The sequence below is a fragment of the Molothrus aeneus genome, chromosome 2 (assembly GCF_037042795.1).
Source record: "Molothrus aeneus isolate 106 chromosome 2, BPBGC_Maene_1.0, whole genome shotgun sequence".
NCBI classification, from domain to species: Eukaryota; Metazoa; Chordata; class Aves; order Passeriformes; family Icteridae; genus Molothrus; species Molothrus aeneus.
Genome location: NC_089647.1, coordinates 108,053,690 through 108,070,284, shown reverse-complemented (window position 1 = coordinate 108,070,284; position 16,595 = coordinate 108,053,690). Strand labels below are relative to the sequence as shown.

At 34.7% G+C, this 16,595-nt stretch overlaps 1 protein-coding gene across 1 annotated transcript in view; it reads left to right on the top strand.

Moving 5' to 3' along the window:
- Positions 1 to 16,595, top strand: part of CFAP47 (cilia and flagella associated protein 47) — a 261,050-nt gene that overhangs the window by 94,940 nt on the left and 149,515 nt on the right. The window contains exons 43-45 of the mRNA XM_066545467.1: positions 4,041 to 4,143; positions 5,063 to 5,289; positions 11,426 to 11,606. Coding sequence (XP_066401564.1) covers positions 4,041 to 4,143; positions 5,063 to 5,289; positions 11,426 to 11,606 — 511 coding nt within the window. The remainder of the gene's footprint in view (positions 1 to 4,040; positions 4,144 to 5,062; positions 5,290 to 11,425; positions 11,607 to 16,595) is intronic.

Below are 16,595 nucleotides of genomic sequence, written 5' to 3'. Positions count from 1 at the left end.
TATTTTTACCTTCTATAGAACATGGAACTTCTGCTATTGTCTGGTGTTTGTGTGTTTGATGGGATTTTTTATTGCTTAAGCATGACTTTGGCTATGCCACATGGCCAGCTTGATTTTTTTATCTTGTTCATAAAGGAAAGTAAGACTTATACAATGATGCCCAAGTCTGTATTTCTGACTCTGTCCAGTGTTTGAAAATACTAGCTATTTATAAAGAAAACAAACTATATGACTGGATGTCTTAAAGAGTGTACAGTCCTCTTGATTTTCTTGAAGAGTAACTGAGATAGAAGAGGGATTTCTGTTGAATTCACATTGGAATAGTGAGTTCACACCTTATTGACAGCTGGGAATCACCCACAAAGAGTTGCCATGCCAGAGGTTAGCAATCTTTGTGGATGGTTCAGTGGAAAATCAATCCAGTGCTCAGCATCAATCAATGAGAGAAATTATTAAGGAAGAAATACACATCAACAGCTGTACATTCATAAAGGAATTTTAGACCCATCAGTTTAATTCAATGAAATATCCAGATGCAGTCTCTAGACAAGGAAAAAACCTGGCCTACTGCTCTCTCTGGGAGTAAATCTGACAAGAATCTCCTTTCACCTGTTATTATTTAATACCCTTTAAATCTCTGCTATTGACAATTTACCTGTTTGTTGTATGTTTATTAGAAGCAGAAGTTCACACCCTGGCTGAGAAGAGTAGGCTCATGCTACACAAGGAATAGAGTCTGAAAGCTGAGTAATATCGTGAAGAGAAGGGAAATTTAGACATGTTAAGGAAAGAGTGTTAATCTAAGACATGTGGGCAGAGCTGTAGGATGGTCATATTTCAGGTGGAAAGGGAAAAGTACATTTCTGACAGTCTCAGTGTTGCCTTTGGTGGTGATGTAGAAGTAAATTTAGACACCCAGCTACTAGTCACTGCTCCTAACAAAGGTTCAGTTGGCCTTTTCACAGCAGGAAGCATTAATGCCTCAGAGAAGCTGCTGTTAAGTCCTGTATGGTAACTTTTTCTGGATCACCTGGTCCTTCCAGCTTAGTTGAGTAGGTGTGATGCATTGAAAGGCTCCTCAAAGGGCAAAATTTTTGATATGCAGAAGCTCAGGTTAGAAAAATTAGCTCCATCTACTTAATTGCATAATTTGTGAGGAATTGTATTAAATCTCCTTGGGAAAGATGAAACTGCAAGATAACTAACATGATTTTAGGGCTGTATAGTAATGGCACAGGAAGAATTTGGCTTTCTTAAATATTTTGTATATGGCTGCAATAATTCAGTCATGCCATTATCTAACTGACAAAGTGCAGCCAGCATGCTGTATGATGATCAAATGACTTTACACAATGAGGAGTCTTGTATCATTCAAAAATGGACTTGTGCTATATATAAAATCTAATAAATAATTTAATTTAGCATTGCTGTGATTTTTTTCCTGCCTACCTTTCCTACCCTTTTTGACAAATAGACCAAAACAGTAATCGGAGTAGGTCTGCTCCTTCATTACAATCAATGAAGTATTGAGATTTAAATCGCTATACTTGGATCTGATTGGGAATCCTATCCATCACTGCAGCAGCTATATACTTGTAATAACAGCAAGAGGATACACTGATTCAAGGCTTCTGGCCTCAAGGATGTTCCTTATTTTGAAATAGTCTTCATGTTAACTTTCCTAAGGCTTGAAATGACAGCACAAGCTATTCAGCAAGGATTTGTTTCAGTATTTCATTGTTCTTTAGGAAAAAATTGAAACAGATATTTTCCAGACTATTAGCATAGATATTTTCATAGAAAATATTAAATATTGTTAAACATAATTGTGTTGCTTTTTAATAAATATATCTTTGTTTCTGGGAGGTAATTTAAATGTGAACAATGTGGAATTTTTAATGATAATAATTTATTAAGTCATAGTTTAAGAGTGTCAGTCCAGACTTTTACAGCTAAGTGTCTAGTATAGAAGTAAATTGTTTATTGAAAGAACACTTTGCTATCTGTTGCTCTTACTTACGTGAACAATGTGGAATTTTTGATGATAATAATTTATTAAATCATAGTTTTAAAGTGTCAATCCAGACTTTTACAGCTAAGTAGTATAAAAGTAAATTTTTTATTGAAAGAACACTTTGCTATCTGTTGCTCTTACTTACTGGCTTGCACAGGCAACTACAAACTTCTAGTAGCCCTACATTATTTTAGAACAGCAGATAGCAATGGGATTGGATAGAAAGTTCAACAGCTCTTTTATTAGCTGTTTTCATTAACAGTAACCCCTGCACAATGCTGATGCTGTCCTGTTTGCAGCTGATGGAAAATGGAAATATAAATCATTAGAACCATGGGCATAAAAGCTAAACTCTCCAAGTTCAGTGAAATCCCCATTCTGTTCCAAAACATCAGGAAAAAAGCTCAGTGGAAAGAAAACAGGATTTGCATTCTGTGAAGATCAAGACCCCAGAATTCTTCAAAGCAAAGAGGAAATTGGGGAATTTTGTTCCTTCCTATAAGCATATTGATTTCAGCAAGGACAGGAAAAGTAGCTGATAGCAGAATGGCATCCCAGCCACCAGCACCTTCCTAAAATCAGTTGTGTGTGCTGTGAGCTTGTTAAGGGCCCTTATGGAGCCAAATCACTGTGTCAAACAGGAATAATTCCTGTTTAAATTGGTTCCCAGGAGTGGCTGTTTGTGTGTGAGAATCCAATTTTGCTGGAGGTTTCTTTAATCCTTCTCAAGGAAGATTTGTGTGAGCTCTTGAATCAAGAAGGGAAGAAAATACCATCAAAGTTGAATAGTTTTCCTTCTGCTGGGTCAGAAATATAATTGCAGTGTTTTCAGCCTTAACATAAATATCTGATGAAACTACAAATGAAGGCAAAGGAAAAAGCAGGGTTTTCTTATGCTATTGAGCAGTATTAAAAGGAAAAGATTGTGTTGGTTGGCAGATGCACTAAATTATAGAAATAAATTATTTCCTTCATATCTGGAATGAAGAATAAAAGACAGAACACATGTTTTTAGGGCAGAGTTTTACAGAATATGGTTTATGGAAATAAAGAGAGACCGAATGTGCAAACTGTATCAGTTGTTGCAGAGGCATTTAATTCTTTATCTTGCAATCAGGAGAACCTAAAATTGTCTGAAAAAAATTTGTGGTAAACACAAAGGAATTATCAAAGCAATATATGCAGTATATATGTTAAATCTCCTGACTAGTTCAGATAGGTGTATGGTACCTAGCTTAGAAATCTTTTTAGTTTGGTCCATTCTGATTGAGGACTTAAATCTGAAGTACTCTCAGTGAGTTTTCTTTTCTTCAAAAATACTTTTCTGTCTTTCATTTGTGCCTTATTTTTTTCATTCCATCTATAATTGAAACTGTTATTTCTTGGCTAGTTAAGTTATCCTTTCCTCTATGAAAAATGAATGTCTTTCTTTGTTCTAGGTCATGTTTATATTTACTTTCAATCTTCTGTAGATTTTCCATTTTCAATGAAATAATTAAGATTTACTAACTTTATTTTTTTAAAGGAGAATTTGCACATGATGCTAACCTGCCTTGACTTCATTTTTTTTTTGTGTGCTTTCTAGAGAAATATTTCTGGCTCAAAACCATTGTAAACATTTTTACTAAAAAAAATTCCAAATGGTGAAGAGCAATGAAGGTTGCTCATGAGCATCTTTAATTATATGTAACTGTAGTAGATAGTTAGAATTCAATTTTTTCCTGTATTTATGGGTTAGGGTACCCTTATTCAGTTAAATTATAAGAGGAGTTAGAAAAGATTCTGCTTTTTGAAATTTTTTGACTTTTCAGATTTAATATTATCAATTAAAGTTACTTTATTATCACAGCATGGTTTGAAATTCTGTTCTATGGTTTGAATTCCTGTTCTCCTGAATATGTAAATTATTGCTCAGGTCAGATCTTAGATGTTACTAGGATATCTTTGCTATTAGTTGTAATATTTTGCCTTCTGTTCTTCATGAGTTGCACTCTGAAGTGTGTGGATGTGTGTCCTTGTGTTTCAGATTGGAGAATTTGTATACCTGATTGAGGGATCAGGGGATTTACCTCTGGCTTCAGAATTGCTTACCTTGGATAGTCCAAATGTTTTGCATGCTACCTCAGAAGGTACAGTGAATAGAAGGGAGAAGAGTAAAATACAGCAAATAATTTTTTTAATATCCTTTTATTTCTATGGATTTTTCTTAAATTATTTAATACATGTAGTACAAAAAAAGAAGTTCTTTATAATGAAGAGTAAAAAATACATTATAATGAATATATGTGGTATTTCTTCTAATGTTTTCCAGTCCATTCTCTTCAGAGCATCAGCTGGTTGTTGGTGATCTTCATCTTGTATTGCTTTTAACATAGTCTACATAAATACTTTTTCATAATTTTTCTTATTTTCTTCTTCTAAATATAGTTTGCTAGCCATATGAACCAGGACAAGGCATCTTTATCTAGAATTTTTCTAGCTTTAGAACATGAGTTTTGTGTGCAGTGATGTGATATTCCAATGCTTTTGTCTCTAAACAGTGAGGGATAAGCTCCTGTCAGGCATATTTCAGAAACAGTGAAACAGACTTGACACTTGAAATAATTGTCAACTGCTTCTTGAAATAATTTCTGGTGGTTTCTTTTAGAGGAGATGAAACATATCTAGAGGGGTGAAAGCATGGCTGTGTTGTGTAGGTAGCAGAAAGACTTTGGTGAACTTTTAATACTGTCATAATGGTAGCAACACTAAAGTCTGGGATTTTTTTATTAGCTAAGTTATTAGCTATTTCTTAGCCCTATTAGCTAAATTTTGGGTTGCATTTCAGTCTGCTAATTTTTACTTCCTATTATGTTGAAAAATAAAGTATTATAGGTAATAAATGGCATGTACTAGGTAAATAGCATGGAACTAAACTTTGAAGGAATTTTGTATTCTTATTTTCTTTAGAGATTAGAAATTTTAAATACTCTCTGCAGTTCCACCAGCTGATAAATGTGGTGTGTGGTTTTGTTTTGCTCTTTCATTTCTTTGGGTTTTTTTTAACAGATGAATGCACAGCACAACCAGTTTTATATTTGAAATGTGGACTTGGTCAGACTCTGGAGGAGAATCTGAAGATTCCATTGGTCAATGAGCCAAGAGAGAGGGCCCTGGCTCTGGCTGCACAGCAGCAGATGTCAGCTGTTGAGTACGAGAGGAGATTGATGACTGGGACCCTGCAGAGCAGCAGCGTTCGAGTTGCAACGGCGTTGTTGGGGCTCTCCAGAGTAGAGGTGAGAAACACAATCATCTGGTGCTGCAATTAAATTTAGTTGTCCTTGATTTGTAGGACTGACTTGTTTTTATGTTTCAGGTAATAGAAGTTATATTTTTTTCACACTTCTGTAATCTGACAGTTACTGATCCTAATTCCCCCTCAGACACTGCAATATTTTACATGTTCATCCTGAAGCTCCTTTCTCACCCCATGCTATTATGGTGTCCTTCCTTTAAGAAAACTTGACTGCAGTTAAGAAAAGTACTAACAATTAATTTCTGAAAAATACCTGATGATTAAAAAAGCTTTCATATTCCATATAAAAGATATCTGTATTAGTAACCTTCATTATGGATATTTTTGTAAGAAATTGATTTTTTTCCCCAAACCAATAAAACTTGAGAATAAATGAGACTTCTCTTTGTCTTGCAATCAATGCAAAATAGTTTTGAAAAGCCACAACTTTTTCTAATAAGATGTAGCTCCCCTCTTATGCATCATTCCAACCTATACATATTTTCCTAAGATTTCAACATCTAGAAACAAAAAGTTCTCCCAAGGTAGTCCATTAGACAATCAGGTATTACTTGTGAATAAATTTATAATAATGATATTGCCAAATAAAGAAGGCTTTTCCTCATGAAGAATTCTAGTATAGCCTTCAGAGGATGACAGCCTCACTCTGGGTTTTAATTTCCCTTGTGCCCTGATGGTGCCTGGCCTCAGACCAATTGCTGGGCAGCAATGTTATTCCAGCTTTCCAGTTAGACAGTTCCCCAGGTAAAAGAATTTTCCCTTGTGATGTGATGTTCCCAAATTTATACCTTTTGTTTGAAAAGTAATAGAAAGCAAACAAAATGAGGGGAAATTACATTGTAACTTTAATCTGTTGTGTGTTTGGAGTGGGACAACAATTGTAATCATGTCATCCAGACTCAAGTAGTCTCCTTTGGGATTATGGCTAATTCACTGCTGTGGTAACATTTTATTGAGTTTTCATAATTCAAGTCCCTCAATATCACAGCAACTTGGCAAATACTTGATGAAAAGTCTAACTGCTCTGAAGTTGTGGAGTGGATCAAGACTGAAGATGATAGCAACACTCCTTGCACCACTAGATATGCTAAAATGAAATATGAGTTCTAAAACCACATTTATTGTGGAAAACTGGAGGGTAATTAGCTTAATTACCTTGTAAAACACATACTGGTGGATACTAGCACTGAATGAATTATCATGTGAGAAATGAAACTAATGTGCAGAAAGAAGTATTTTTTTTCATGTAAACAAAGTCTTATACTTGCTTATGAAAAATACAGGGGAGAAGTTCTACTACTGGCATAGAAAAGAGGTTATACATCAAAAAAAAATCTCAATATCCACTATGCAGACTAAAATATGAAACATATTCTTAAAAACTTCTTGTAATAAATTCTTGCCAACTATCTGTTTAAAGGTGATAACATAGAAATTCTGGTTGTGTTAACTGGAGAAAACTTTTTTGAGGGGGGTTGGTGTTCTGCAGTGAAAATTGGAGTTGAATTATGGTTTTAGGTGGTCTAAATTCTACCCTCTCCCCACCAAAAAAAAAAAAAAAAAACAGGCAAAAAAGAAAAAAAGCCAATCTACAGCACCCACGGTTCAATGAATTATTTGGGCTCACAAAATCCTTTGGGGCTGATGTTGTAGGTTAGAGATAAATCCAGAATCTTTGGAAATCTGTTGTTTTCTTTTGGATTTCTATTCCGCCGTTCTACTTGGTTCCTGCAGGTAGAATCATGTTAGACAATAGATGGACAGAAGGGAAAATACCCCACCATTAGTACTACTTGGTCCATTTTTTACCTGTCAAGTTGAAGAATAAATAACTAAATAATTGCATGATTTCCAGTCTCCCTAAACTGTAAATTTTAGTCATGTTTACTTAAGTCACATAGAAAACAGTAGTAAAGGTGGGCTGTGTTTTTGGAGTCAAACTGGATATCCATAATCAGTAACTAGAGGTTTAATTTTTTATTTGACCTATCTATACACAGCTAAAAGTCCTAGGTACTTCTTTACTATGTTTTTACTCTTTCTTTTTGTTGCCATAAGGAACAGAGATCTATTTTGATTGTTTGAATTATTAGAATTAGTAACAAATAATGATTTTTAAATCTTTTTCCCATAAAATTGTGTTACTTTCTTACCTCCTGAGTGTTTCTTTACTTTAATTCCTCCTAAAACAATTTTGGGTAGTAGTAAAGATAGCATAAGAGAATATAGGAGCTTTCAGACACTGTTAAGGTTGGATTTGGCATTATAGTGAATAATTAACAAAGGCTGTTTTGTGAATAATTAGTAATGATGAATAAGAGGAAGCTGAAAGGGGGATATTTAGGTGAACATAGATAACAAGGGAAGGAAAAGGGTATTGGAAAAAAGATAAGAGACTGTGGGGGAAGAACATGTTTAGACTGAAGTTGCTAAATGTAGTAAATAGAGGAAAGTGAATTAAAAAGAAAGAACAATATGAGAATTCATTTACTTGGGACTGTGAAGGAGAGGATGCTGCAGTCAGTGAAGTGAGACACAAAATAACTTGCCTAGTTTTAGACCCAATTGCTAGATACAGGACTTTTTCTTCATAGATGCCAATAATCTCCTTGTATAACCAGACATTATTATGGGAAAAGTCCTGTTGCACAAGAATCCCAGAGCTAAAGCTTTAACTTTCTGCTGTGTCTAGGTGTGCCCTCACTGTTAAACTGTAAAAAGTATTTACTTAGGCCCTGTTTTCCTTCCTTTTGAACATGTCTCATCTGAGAGTGGACACCACATTTGCCATATTCCAGATGTTAGGACATTGTGCATTTCCTTTCTATCCTACTGTCCATGGGACTGAGCAACGTGGAGTGTTTTTATCTTAGTACACATGGAGGGTTTTTATCTTAGTACAACGTAGTGGTGTTGGTGAGTTTGAGTTTTGATCAAGGAAAAATGAATGGAGACCTTGTGCACTTGGGGCTGTGGCTTCTGCTGTTCAGCTGATGTGGCAAAGTCACATCCTCCACCTGTCCAGCTGGGATCTTCAGAGCTTGTGCTCTTCATAGGCACCCAGGGGTTGTGAAGGATGTTTTGTGTTCTCCTGTGTGATTATGGAAATTTGTAAGCTCAGTGTAAAAAATCTGCTTCTTTTAAAAACTGGTGTGGGTTTTTTTTGAAGGAAGAATCATGGTGTCCTTGAGAAGGCACTGGAAATAAAAAATTGCATTAGATACATTTGAGAGGGGATGAACTTTTCAGAAAAGGACCTGTGGTCAGATTTCAATATGCTGAATTTACAAGTGAGACCAATTTCTTCTCTATTACATCACTTATCTTTTGATATGGGATTAAGGGAGGTGGCAAACACGATTGATCACCGGGGTTCTGAGAGACCAAGATAATAAATTTCTTTATTCATGAGAAGCAGTTTTAGAAGTTAATTTCTGGAAGGAAGAAATGGTGCTAAATTAGGATTTGAAGAACCATTATATGCAAGGAAAGAGAGAGCTGCCTCAGAACCCTGTAACAGAATCTGCCACCCTACACACATAGAAAGTGCAGGTGGCACATCTGAGAAAATACCTTGAAAAATAAAAAAAGTCCTTGAAACTTTCAAGATCAAGTTTAATTCTGATGCTTTATATACCCTCCATTCATTTTCAAAAAAATATTCTAAGAAAATAATTAATCCTAGGAACTGAATGCAAATACTACTAGCTGGTAATAAGACTTCCACACTTGGAATATCATGAAACATCAGGTTGATGAAGTAAAAGTGCTTGGAATCTGTCTCTTTTTGCAGTAGAGAGGCCTTAGATCTGCACTGAACATGGGAGTTAAAAAATATTAAATTCTATTTAACTCTCACTGCCCACAAAGATGTTAAAAATTGGAGCAGTTGCCACATTCATCTGAATTGTGTTGACATTTTCTCTTGGAAATGTTAGCCTATGAGGCAGCAAAGTTTAGTCTTGTGTATGTTTGCAGAATTTTCTTTTTCCACTAAGTCTCTCATTAAAAATGTTTTCATCCTTTACTTGTTTACAAGGTGCCAGGAAATATTTGAAATGTTCATAGATTATGTAATACTAACCAACTGGATTTTTTCCTAACCTATATTTAAAAATGAGATAACATGAACAAGTATCTTCAAAAAAGTCTTTCAGTGAGTTTTTAAATAATAGGACATTTCTTCAAGATAATTATAATTCAAATGTGTTCAGTGCTCCAGGAAAGGTCATCTTACAATTATATTGTCAAAATTTAACAAAACTGTGTAATCATGTTGGATTTTTATTTCAGTGTTGGAAAATAGTCTAGTTATGAAAATCATTTGTAGGTATAAATTTATATTTGATTATGCAGAAGATCAAGTCAAATTTAAACTGGTAAATGTATGTAATTCTTTTGGTTAGGAACCTCCCATTACAAGTTAGAATGAATTTTTTTCCACTGCAAAGTGTTCTGGCATTTCATTCCTATCAGAGAGAAGTGGAACAATTGCCACAATTAATGTGGCAATTGAATTATTTGTACTTATTGATTTTTTAATTAATTTTGTGTGAATTTGAGAGGGAGTAATGTCAGACTCCAGTCCTGTATGATAGAAATGAGTGAATAGTGAGCTCAGATTCTCAACTCACATAACAATTTTTCCTGTTCCTTCTGTAAATTATATTTGCACGAGGTTGTGCAAATACAGTAGTACAAGACATATCCTAAGAATTTGGTTTGATGTGAATTTTTTAGTCAAATACATCTGTCCAGCTGCTCTTCACAGAACAAGAATTTTGAAGAATTGTCTGTTTCTATATTTATTGTGCCAAGAAACCTGTATTAACAGCTAAATCTTAACAGGTTCCCAAAGTCTATATGTACTTTTTGTTTAACACTGTATTGACACTATGGAAGGGTAGATTAATGATCAAAACAAAGCAATGTCAGAGTGTGGATCTGCTTTCTAAAGCCAGCAAGGGAATGTAAGATTTGTATTAAAACAGGGGGAAAAAAAGCAAAACAAAAAAACCTCACCACCGATCCAATGCATAACCCAAGTCTAGTTGGTTTAAACAGTAATTTGACCATCTTACACCTAATGGTGATCTTTATGAATAATTGTTTTTCCTTTTACATTGAGTTTTTTAATTCCCTGAATGGATTTGCATTCCCTGGCCTACTGAAATATGTACTTTGATACCTCCAGTCCTGGCAGTGTTTTACAGCAAAAGACTTTGAGAATAAACCAGTTCTCTTAGCAAAACATGATTATTTCCCATATTTATCTCTGCCCTAGATTTGCTTCAAGATACTTCACAGCAGTCATTAATTCAAAGCCTTGTTTGTAAAAAAGACATTATTCATTTAAAATGTGTTCAGCTTACAATTACTCTTGAGCATTGCAATTGTAATGTGTTATTGCATTGAAAACGGCAATTTTGAGCAAGTAGTGTATTAAATCATTGCAGTATTTTTGTAATGTTATCCTACAGGAGTCAAATGGAGTTCATTAAGAGGTTCAGATGCCTGTATTGAGCTTACTTTAATATACTGTGCTAATCCTTTTCTAATATGTTTCCTGCTGTTGATTAGCAATGGCAATCTTTTTACCAAGAGGAGGAGATGACTTGTCTCTAGAATTGATTCTAAATGCCCATATTTCTAAAATAAATTTTCAGCATTAAAATATCAGTTAGCTAATAGTTATCCCTTGCCAAAAAGCAAAATAACTTTTCTTTCCCATGCTTCAGAAACTTTATGAAGTAGGAGAAGAAGCACCTTGCTACCACTGATACAAAATATTTTTCATGGGTTTTTTTCTCCTATTCTTGCCTTTCCTGCATATGCATGAAGGCTAGCAAGAGATTATTTCTGGGTAGGCTATGGTTTTACTGTAAATTTCCAAATGCATTATTCTTAAACAAATGTTTCAGATGCATGATGTCTAAAAATATCTTACAAGTCAGTTTTTATTTGGAAGTATCACTCAAAATTGCCATGTAAGTTTCTTAATTCCCAATTCAGTTTTAGAATTGAGCTAAATTCTAAAAAATTTAGAAAATTTTGCAATTCTCAACCTGAAAATTTAATTGATGTCTCAGCTGTGTACATTATTGCTTCACTTGCAGAGACGTGCGCTTCTGAAGCCTCGCAGGCACCCCTCCGAGCTGAAGCACGTGGATTACAGTGTAGAAGTGAGCATAAAACACGTCTTTGAAGTTCCTAAAGAGTTCTCTATTCCAGTGTTATCTTCAGCCAGAGTTAATTTGGACCCTCCATCAGCCAAATACCCTACATCTCAGAAAACAGGTAATAGTCTTAAAGGTGATGAATTTGACTGTATTCTTTTGCCAAGATAATATTTATTTTTAATGTTTTTCTGTGTAGATCCCGAAAATGATCTTTCTTTCCTTTCTGCTATTGATCAAATTTGCCTTTCTTGTCACTACCCAGGTTCTAAATATTAGCTCAAACAAGTGCTTTCCACTTGCCATTGGTTTATTGGTTTTCTCAAAGGCACACACGCACACGAGACTTGATCTAAAAGACAAATTGATTTGGTCTGTTTATCTGTCAGATCCTGAATTTGTGCTCCCTTCCCATTTCTCCCTTCCACTTCATGCCCAGCACTGAGCTGTGTTCAAATTGTGCCACTCATATCACATCTCTTTTCTTGTTTGCCCTCCTCAGTCAGCCAGAGGGAGATTTCAGCTAATGCTGAATGAACAGTTCTGCATTACTTTTCAGAGTGATCTTGCCATCTTTGGTCAGTCTGTTGTCTCTAATTTTTCTAGCACCTTAAATTTTATACAGAAATTTTGTTGATTTTTAAAAAATGCTTTATTTAAACCTATAAAGCACTCTAGGTTGCATTTCTTAAAAAAACTCTCAAACAACCTGAGCCATTGGGAGAGCTGGAGTCTGGAGAAAAGGAGTCTCAGGGGGGAACTTCATGCAAATTTGTAGAAACTTGAATTATACACTGTCCATATCTAGTTTTGTTTCACCATTTCTTAATCAATGGAGTCCTTCTGCATATTTTTGCAGCTCACTTTTCCAAGTGTCACTGGAATCAGTGCTTTCATGGTCATTGTGCTTTCATGGTCTTTGTTTTGACACTCAATGTATACCTTGTTTTTTGTTCTTTTTTTTTTCTATTCTGGAATAATAAAAATAATCTATATTTTTTTTCTGAGGGGTCTTTATTACAGATGTTTTAATTGAAATAGAATTTAACTGCTATAAAAAAATATGGTGTGTTTTCAGGAAGATGGCAGCAATAGTTATGGCAGTGTTAGAAGCAGGATTGGTGAGGGACTACAGGATGAGCAGTCAGTAGAAGTTGTAGAATTTATGTGACACTGAAGGCTAGAACATGTCATGTGTGGCAGGATGTTTAAATCTTAGTTGAAACTCTTTCATTGTCAAGTTAATAACGACGTGTTTATGTCATAATTACTGTAGAGGTGAACTAAAAACAGTTAATGGCTTTGTTGAGTGTTTTGGGAGATTCTTTGTATTACACTGCAGAAGAACAGAATAACAGCTGGGGGAAAGAGACCCAACTCTGCATAAACAGATCTAATGTCCTGACAGGATCTCCATCATGGTCTCAAAACAAAGGTTCTTAACTGACCAATTGAGAGATTACTGCACCTTAGCAACTGCTCAAATTATTTTAAAAGTTTAAATGTGAATGAATATATCTGAAAAATTTGGAATATTAATTGCATTGTATTCACTACAAAAATGTAGTGAATAAATGACATTATAGTAAAGAATGTAGTAAATCGATGATTACTATAATATATACTATAAAAAATTATACACTATAATAAATTAAATACTATAATAAATTATAGTAAGGGAGTAGTTATTTTACTCTTAGTTCATGCTGCTTCTTTATTCATCAAAGGATATTAAAGAAATGCTTGAAAGAGGAGAGTAATCAATGCAAAATCAGAAATTGGATCATATGGCAGTGTACACAATCTTTTTGATATTTATTTTTTCTTTCTAGGATGGGTAATAGTTACATGAGGAAGTAGAAATGTCAAGATGATGCAGAAATAAATGGGGCTTTTGTAGTGAATTCAGAGAGGTGGTGAGGTAAGGAACATCCAGAAAGGGAAGCTGAGATAACCAGCTGAATAGCATGAAAACAAATATGTCTTTAGTAGGAAGACAGTGCCAGCTGATTCAGTGTATTTATTACACTAATGAGGAGACACAGGAGGATTTACAGGCTCTTAGAAAACATAATATTGTGACAGAGGTCCCCAGTTGGTGGTCCTGGGCAAAGCATTGGTCTCATCTGAAAATTTTGACACCATTGTCTGAGAAAGCAGGAATATTTTAGCCATGGTGGTGGCTTTCCTCATGGTGGGAGTTGCTGGTTCTCTGAAGAAATGACAGTGCTTATATTTATGAAGGTAAACAAAAGTGGAAGAAAGCTGACTAAAATCAATCTTTGGATCAGAATTTCTTAGATTGCAGTAGCAGGAAGTGTGCAACCAGTGTTTTAAGAACTCTGCCAACAGGGAATTCGAAGGTAAAAAAATCAATGCCACTCAAAACATTTTCTTGTAAAATAGATCTTGTTAAATGACCTTATTACATTTTTGGCACTATTTACAGATCACATAGATAAAAAGAGTACAATATGCTTACCTTACTTTAAGTATGATATCTTGATCAGAAGCCATACTGCATACTTGCACAGATCTAAAATAATACATTTCCAAGATTGAAAACCTTTAGCAAATGTTAATCCATCATTGGAGACTCATCAGAAAGGGAGTCCTTAGGAACCAGTAGTTATTACACAATGTTAGCTACATTTCATTAATTGGGAAGATTACACAAAGACTTTGTTGAGTTAGGAATGACACAGATTTTGTGAAAGAAGTTAGTTGGAGCTCTTACATAGTTATAAGCTATGAATTTTAGTGCAAGCAAATATGTAATTATATATTTGGAACAGAGTCTGTGTGCTAAACCATTTGGTATGGTTTAAGCACACCGTGGTAGTTGTTCATCTTTGTCGCAAATGGGATCTTTAAGAGCTTTAGTTTTCCTCTATCATCAGAAATAACCTGGGAAATAATTCAATTCCCATATATATAGCTCAAGAGACAGGTAATTGACAGTAAAACTGCAATGCTTTACAAACCAAAGAATGGTAGATTGAACATTCAGAAAGTCATGTTAGGCATAATTAAAGTATGCTGCAACATTGAAATATGTTGCCTTTTTCTTAGAGGGATGCTGTGAAAGAATAAAAAGGATAAAATGTCAAGTGGGATTAAAATAATCACTCCAATTTTTATCAACAGAGAAGTAGCATCCAAAGCCAGCTCCATGCTTCACCAAACTAACAAGTTCCTTCTAAAGGTGAAAGCACAAGAAACTTTGAATAGAGAGGTTTTATGGCTCAGAGTTGTAACTTCAGTTGTAACTTTACTTGCCAGTGTCACTGGCTTTGTAATGCATATATATGTTTATAATCTCTATAATTATTTAAGATTTTCTGCCATGCAGTCTTATTTTACAAAACTGTACCTGTGTAAGTGAACATGCTCTTCCTGCAGGTAAGGACCATGTTCACTAAGTCAGAGCCATTGTTTTATTTATAGCTTTTATAAGGGTTTATAGCTTTTATAAGTGTTTTTTCTGCTGAATATTTTCTGCTCCTGTCCAGCAGCAAAACACTCACTGTGGTTAGGAAAGAAGGAAATATCTGTGGATTTTCAAGCAGAACTGTGAAAACCAGTGGAAAAGTCAGTGCTGTTTGTCTTTTCAGCAAATAATCAGCTCAAAATCAGCTTCAACTAAGTTTTAACTAAGGAGAACAACTTCTTAGGCATTTGAGTTTCTTTGAAAAACATGTGTTTTATGCTAAATAATTTTACTTATCAAAGGTGAAATAACATAGGTAGAAAGGGGGAGGATGGGCTTTGTTCTGCAGTCTTGCAAAACATTTTGATGTCTCCCAAAATGTTTGAGAAATCTGCAAAGCAGCACAGTACCTATCTCACAGTGTGAACTAAAGCTGTCAGGCTCACTTCCCACTCTGTTTTTCTGACATCAGCTCCATTGTTCTTTCATCAAAGGATTTCTTGTAAAATTTTGAAAAACAAGGGTCCTTGAATGCATAACTTAAAAAATACAGTGCAGGTATGGAAAAATGCTGTTATTGTACCATGAAGGAGAATGTAATACTGGAGCAGCACATCCAGCTCTTGTTCCACACTTTGGACAGAAGGTTGCAAATGAGGAAGGGCTCAGCCAAGCTCTACAGTAATTTTCAAGGTCTTGAAAGATTGAATACCTTGATGACTCCATGATCTCTGAGGGAAAGAGGTTCCTTTGAGGTTACCTGTAATTATTTAAAAAGGGAAAATATGTCTGACAGTGAAGACTGTTAAGTGCTCTATGCAGAAAGTACAGCACTTTCTACTTAAGATGGAGATTTGTAATGAAACAATTATTATTCCTGTAAAATTATGTGAATGAGAGGTTTATCAAATATGAACAAACTCAAGAGAAACAAAAATCTTTCTACCACTCAATCTTTTAAAAAAGAAAGTGGATGCTTTCCTAAGATACATACTTTTGCTCCAATTGTCCAGGTTAGGGCTTAATATAAGAATTAGTTGGTGAAATTCTAATGCTAAGAGAAACGTCCAATAATATGTGTTTTGGTATTAAATAAGGATTTATCCCAGAATTAGGAAATTCTGGAATTTTCTGGAATAGGCTATGCCTTTACACATTGTAACATGACACTGACAATTGCTTGAGTAATGGAAACATAAAAGTTCCTGAGACAGAGCAGCTCACAGAGCTGCCTGTGACAGTTCATCAATACTGAACCATCCAAGTACTTTATAAGAAGGGATTCCTGTTAATTTGGTTTTCTTTTTTACAGACTTTTTTTTTTTGCAATCTTCTGCCTTGAAATGACTTCAGATTACCACTTGTGCTATTAGCAGAAAACCTGATAGCAATACCCTTGGACTAGACATTTTTTAAAGGAAAGAAAATATATGGGACTAAATGGTTGATAGCAATTGCTGTTCTAAACATTGCAGCAGCACATGTCAGTACCAGTGTATCAATACCTTATTTTATTCCTTTTAATAATAACCAAATCCCAGCATGGAATGATAAATACACAAATATATTCCATCAGTAATGATAGATATGTGCAGTTTTGTAAAATAATGGTAGATTTTAATTTTCAAATGAATATGCACCTAAGCCAGGGTGCCCTGATAAGCAATTTCTGTATTTTAC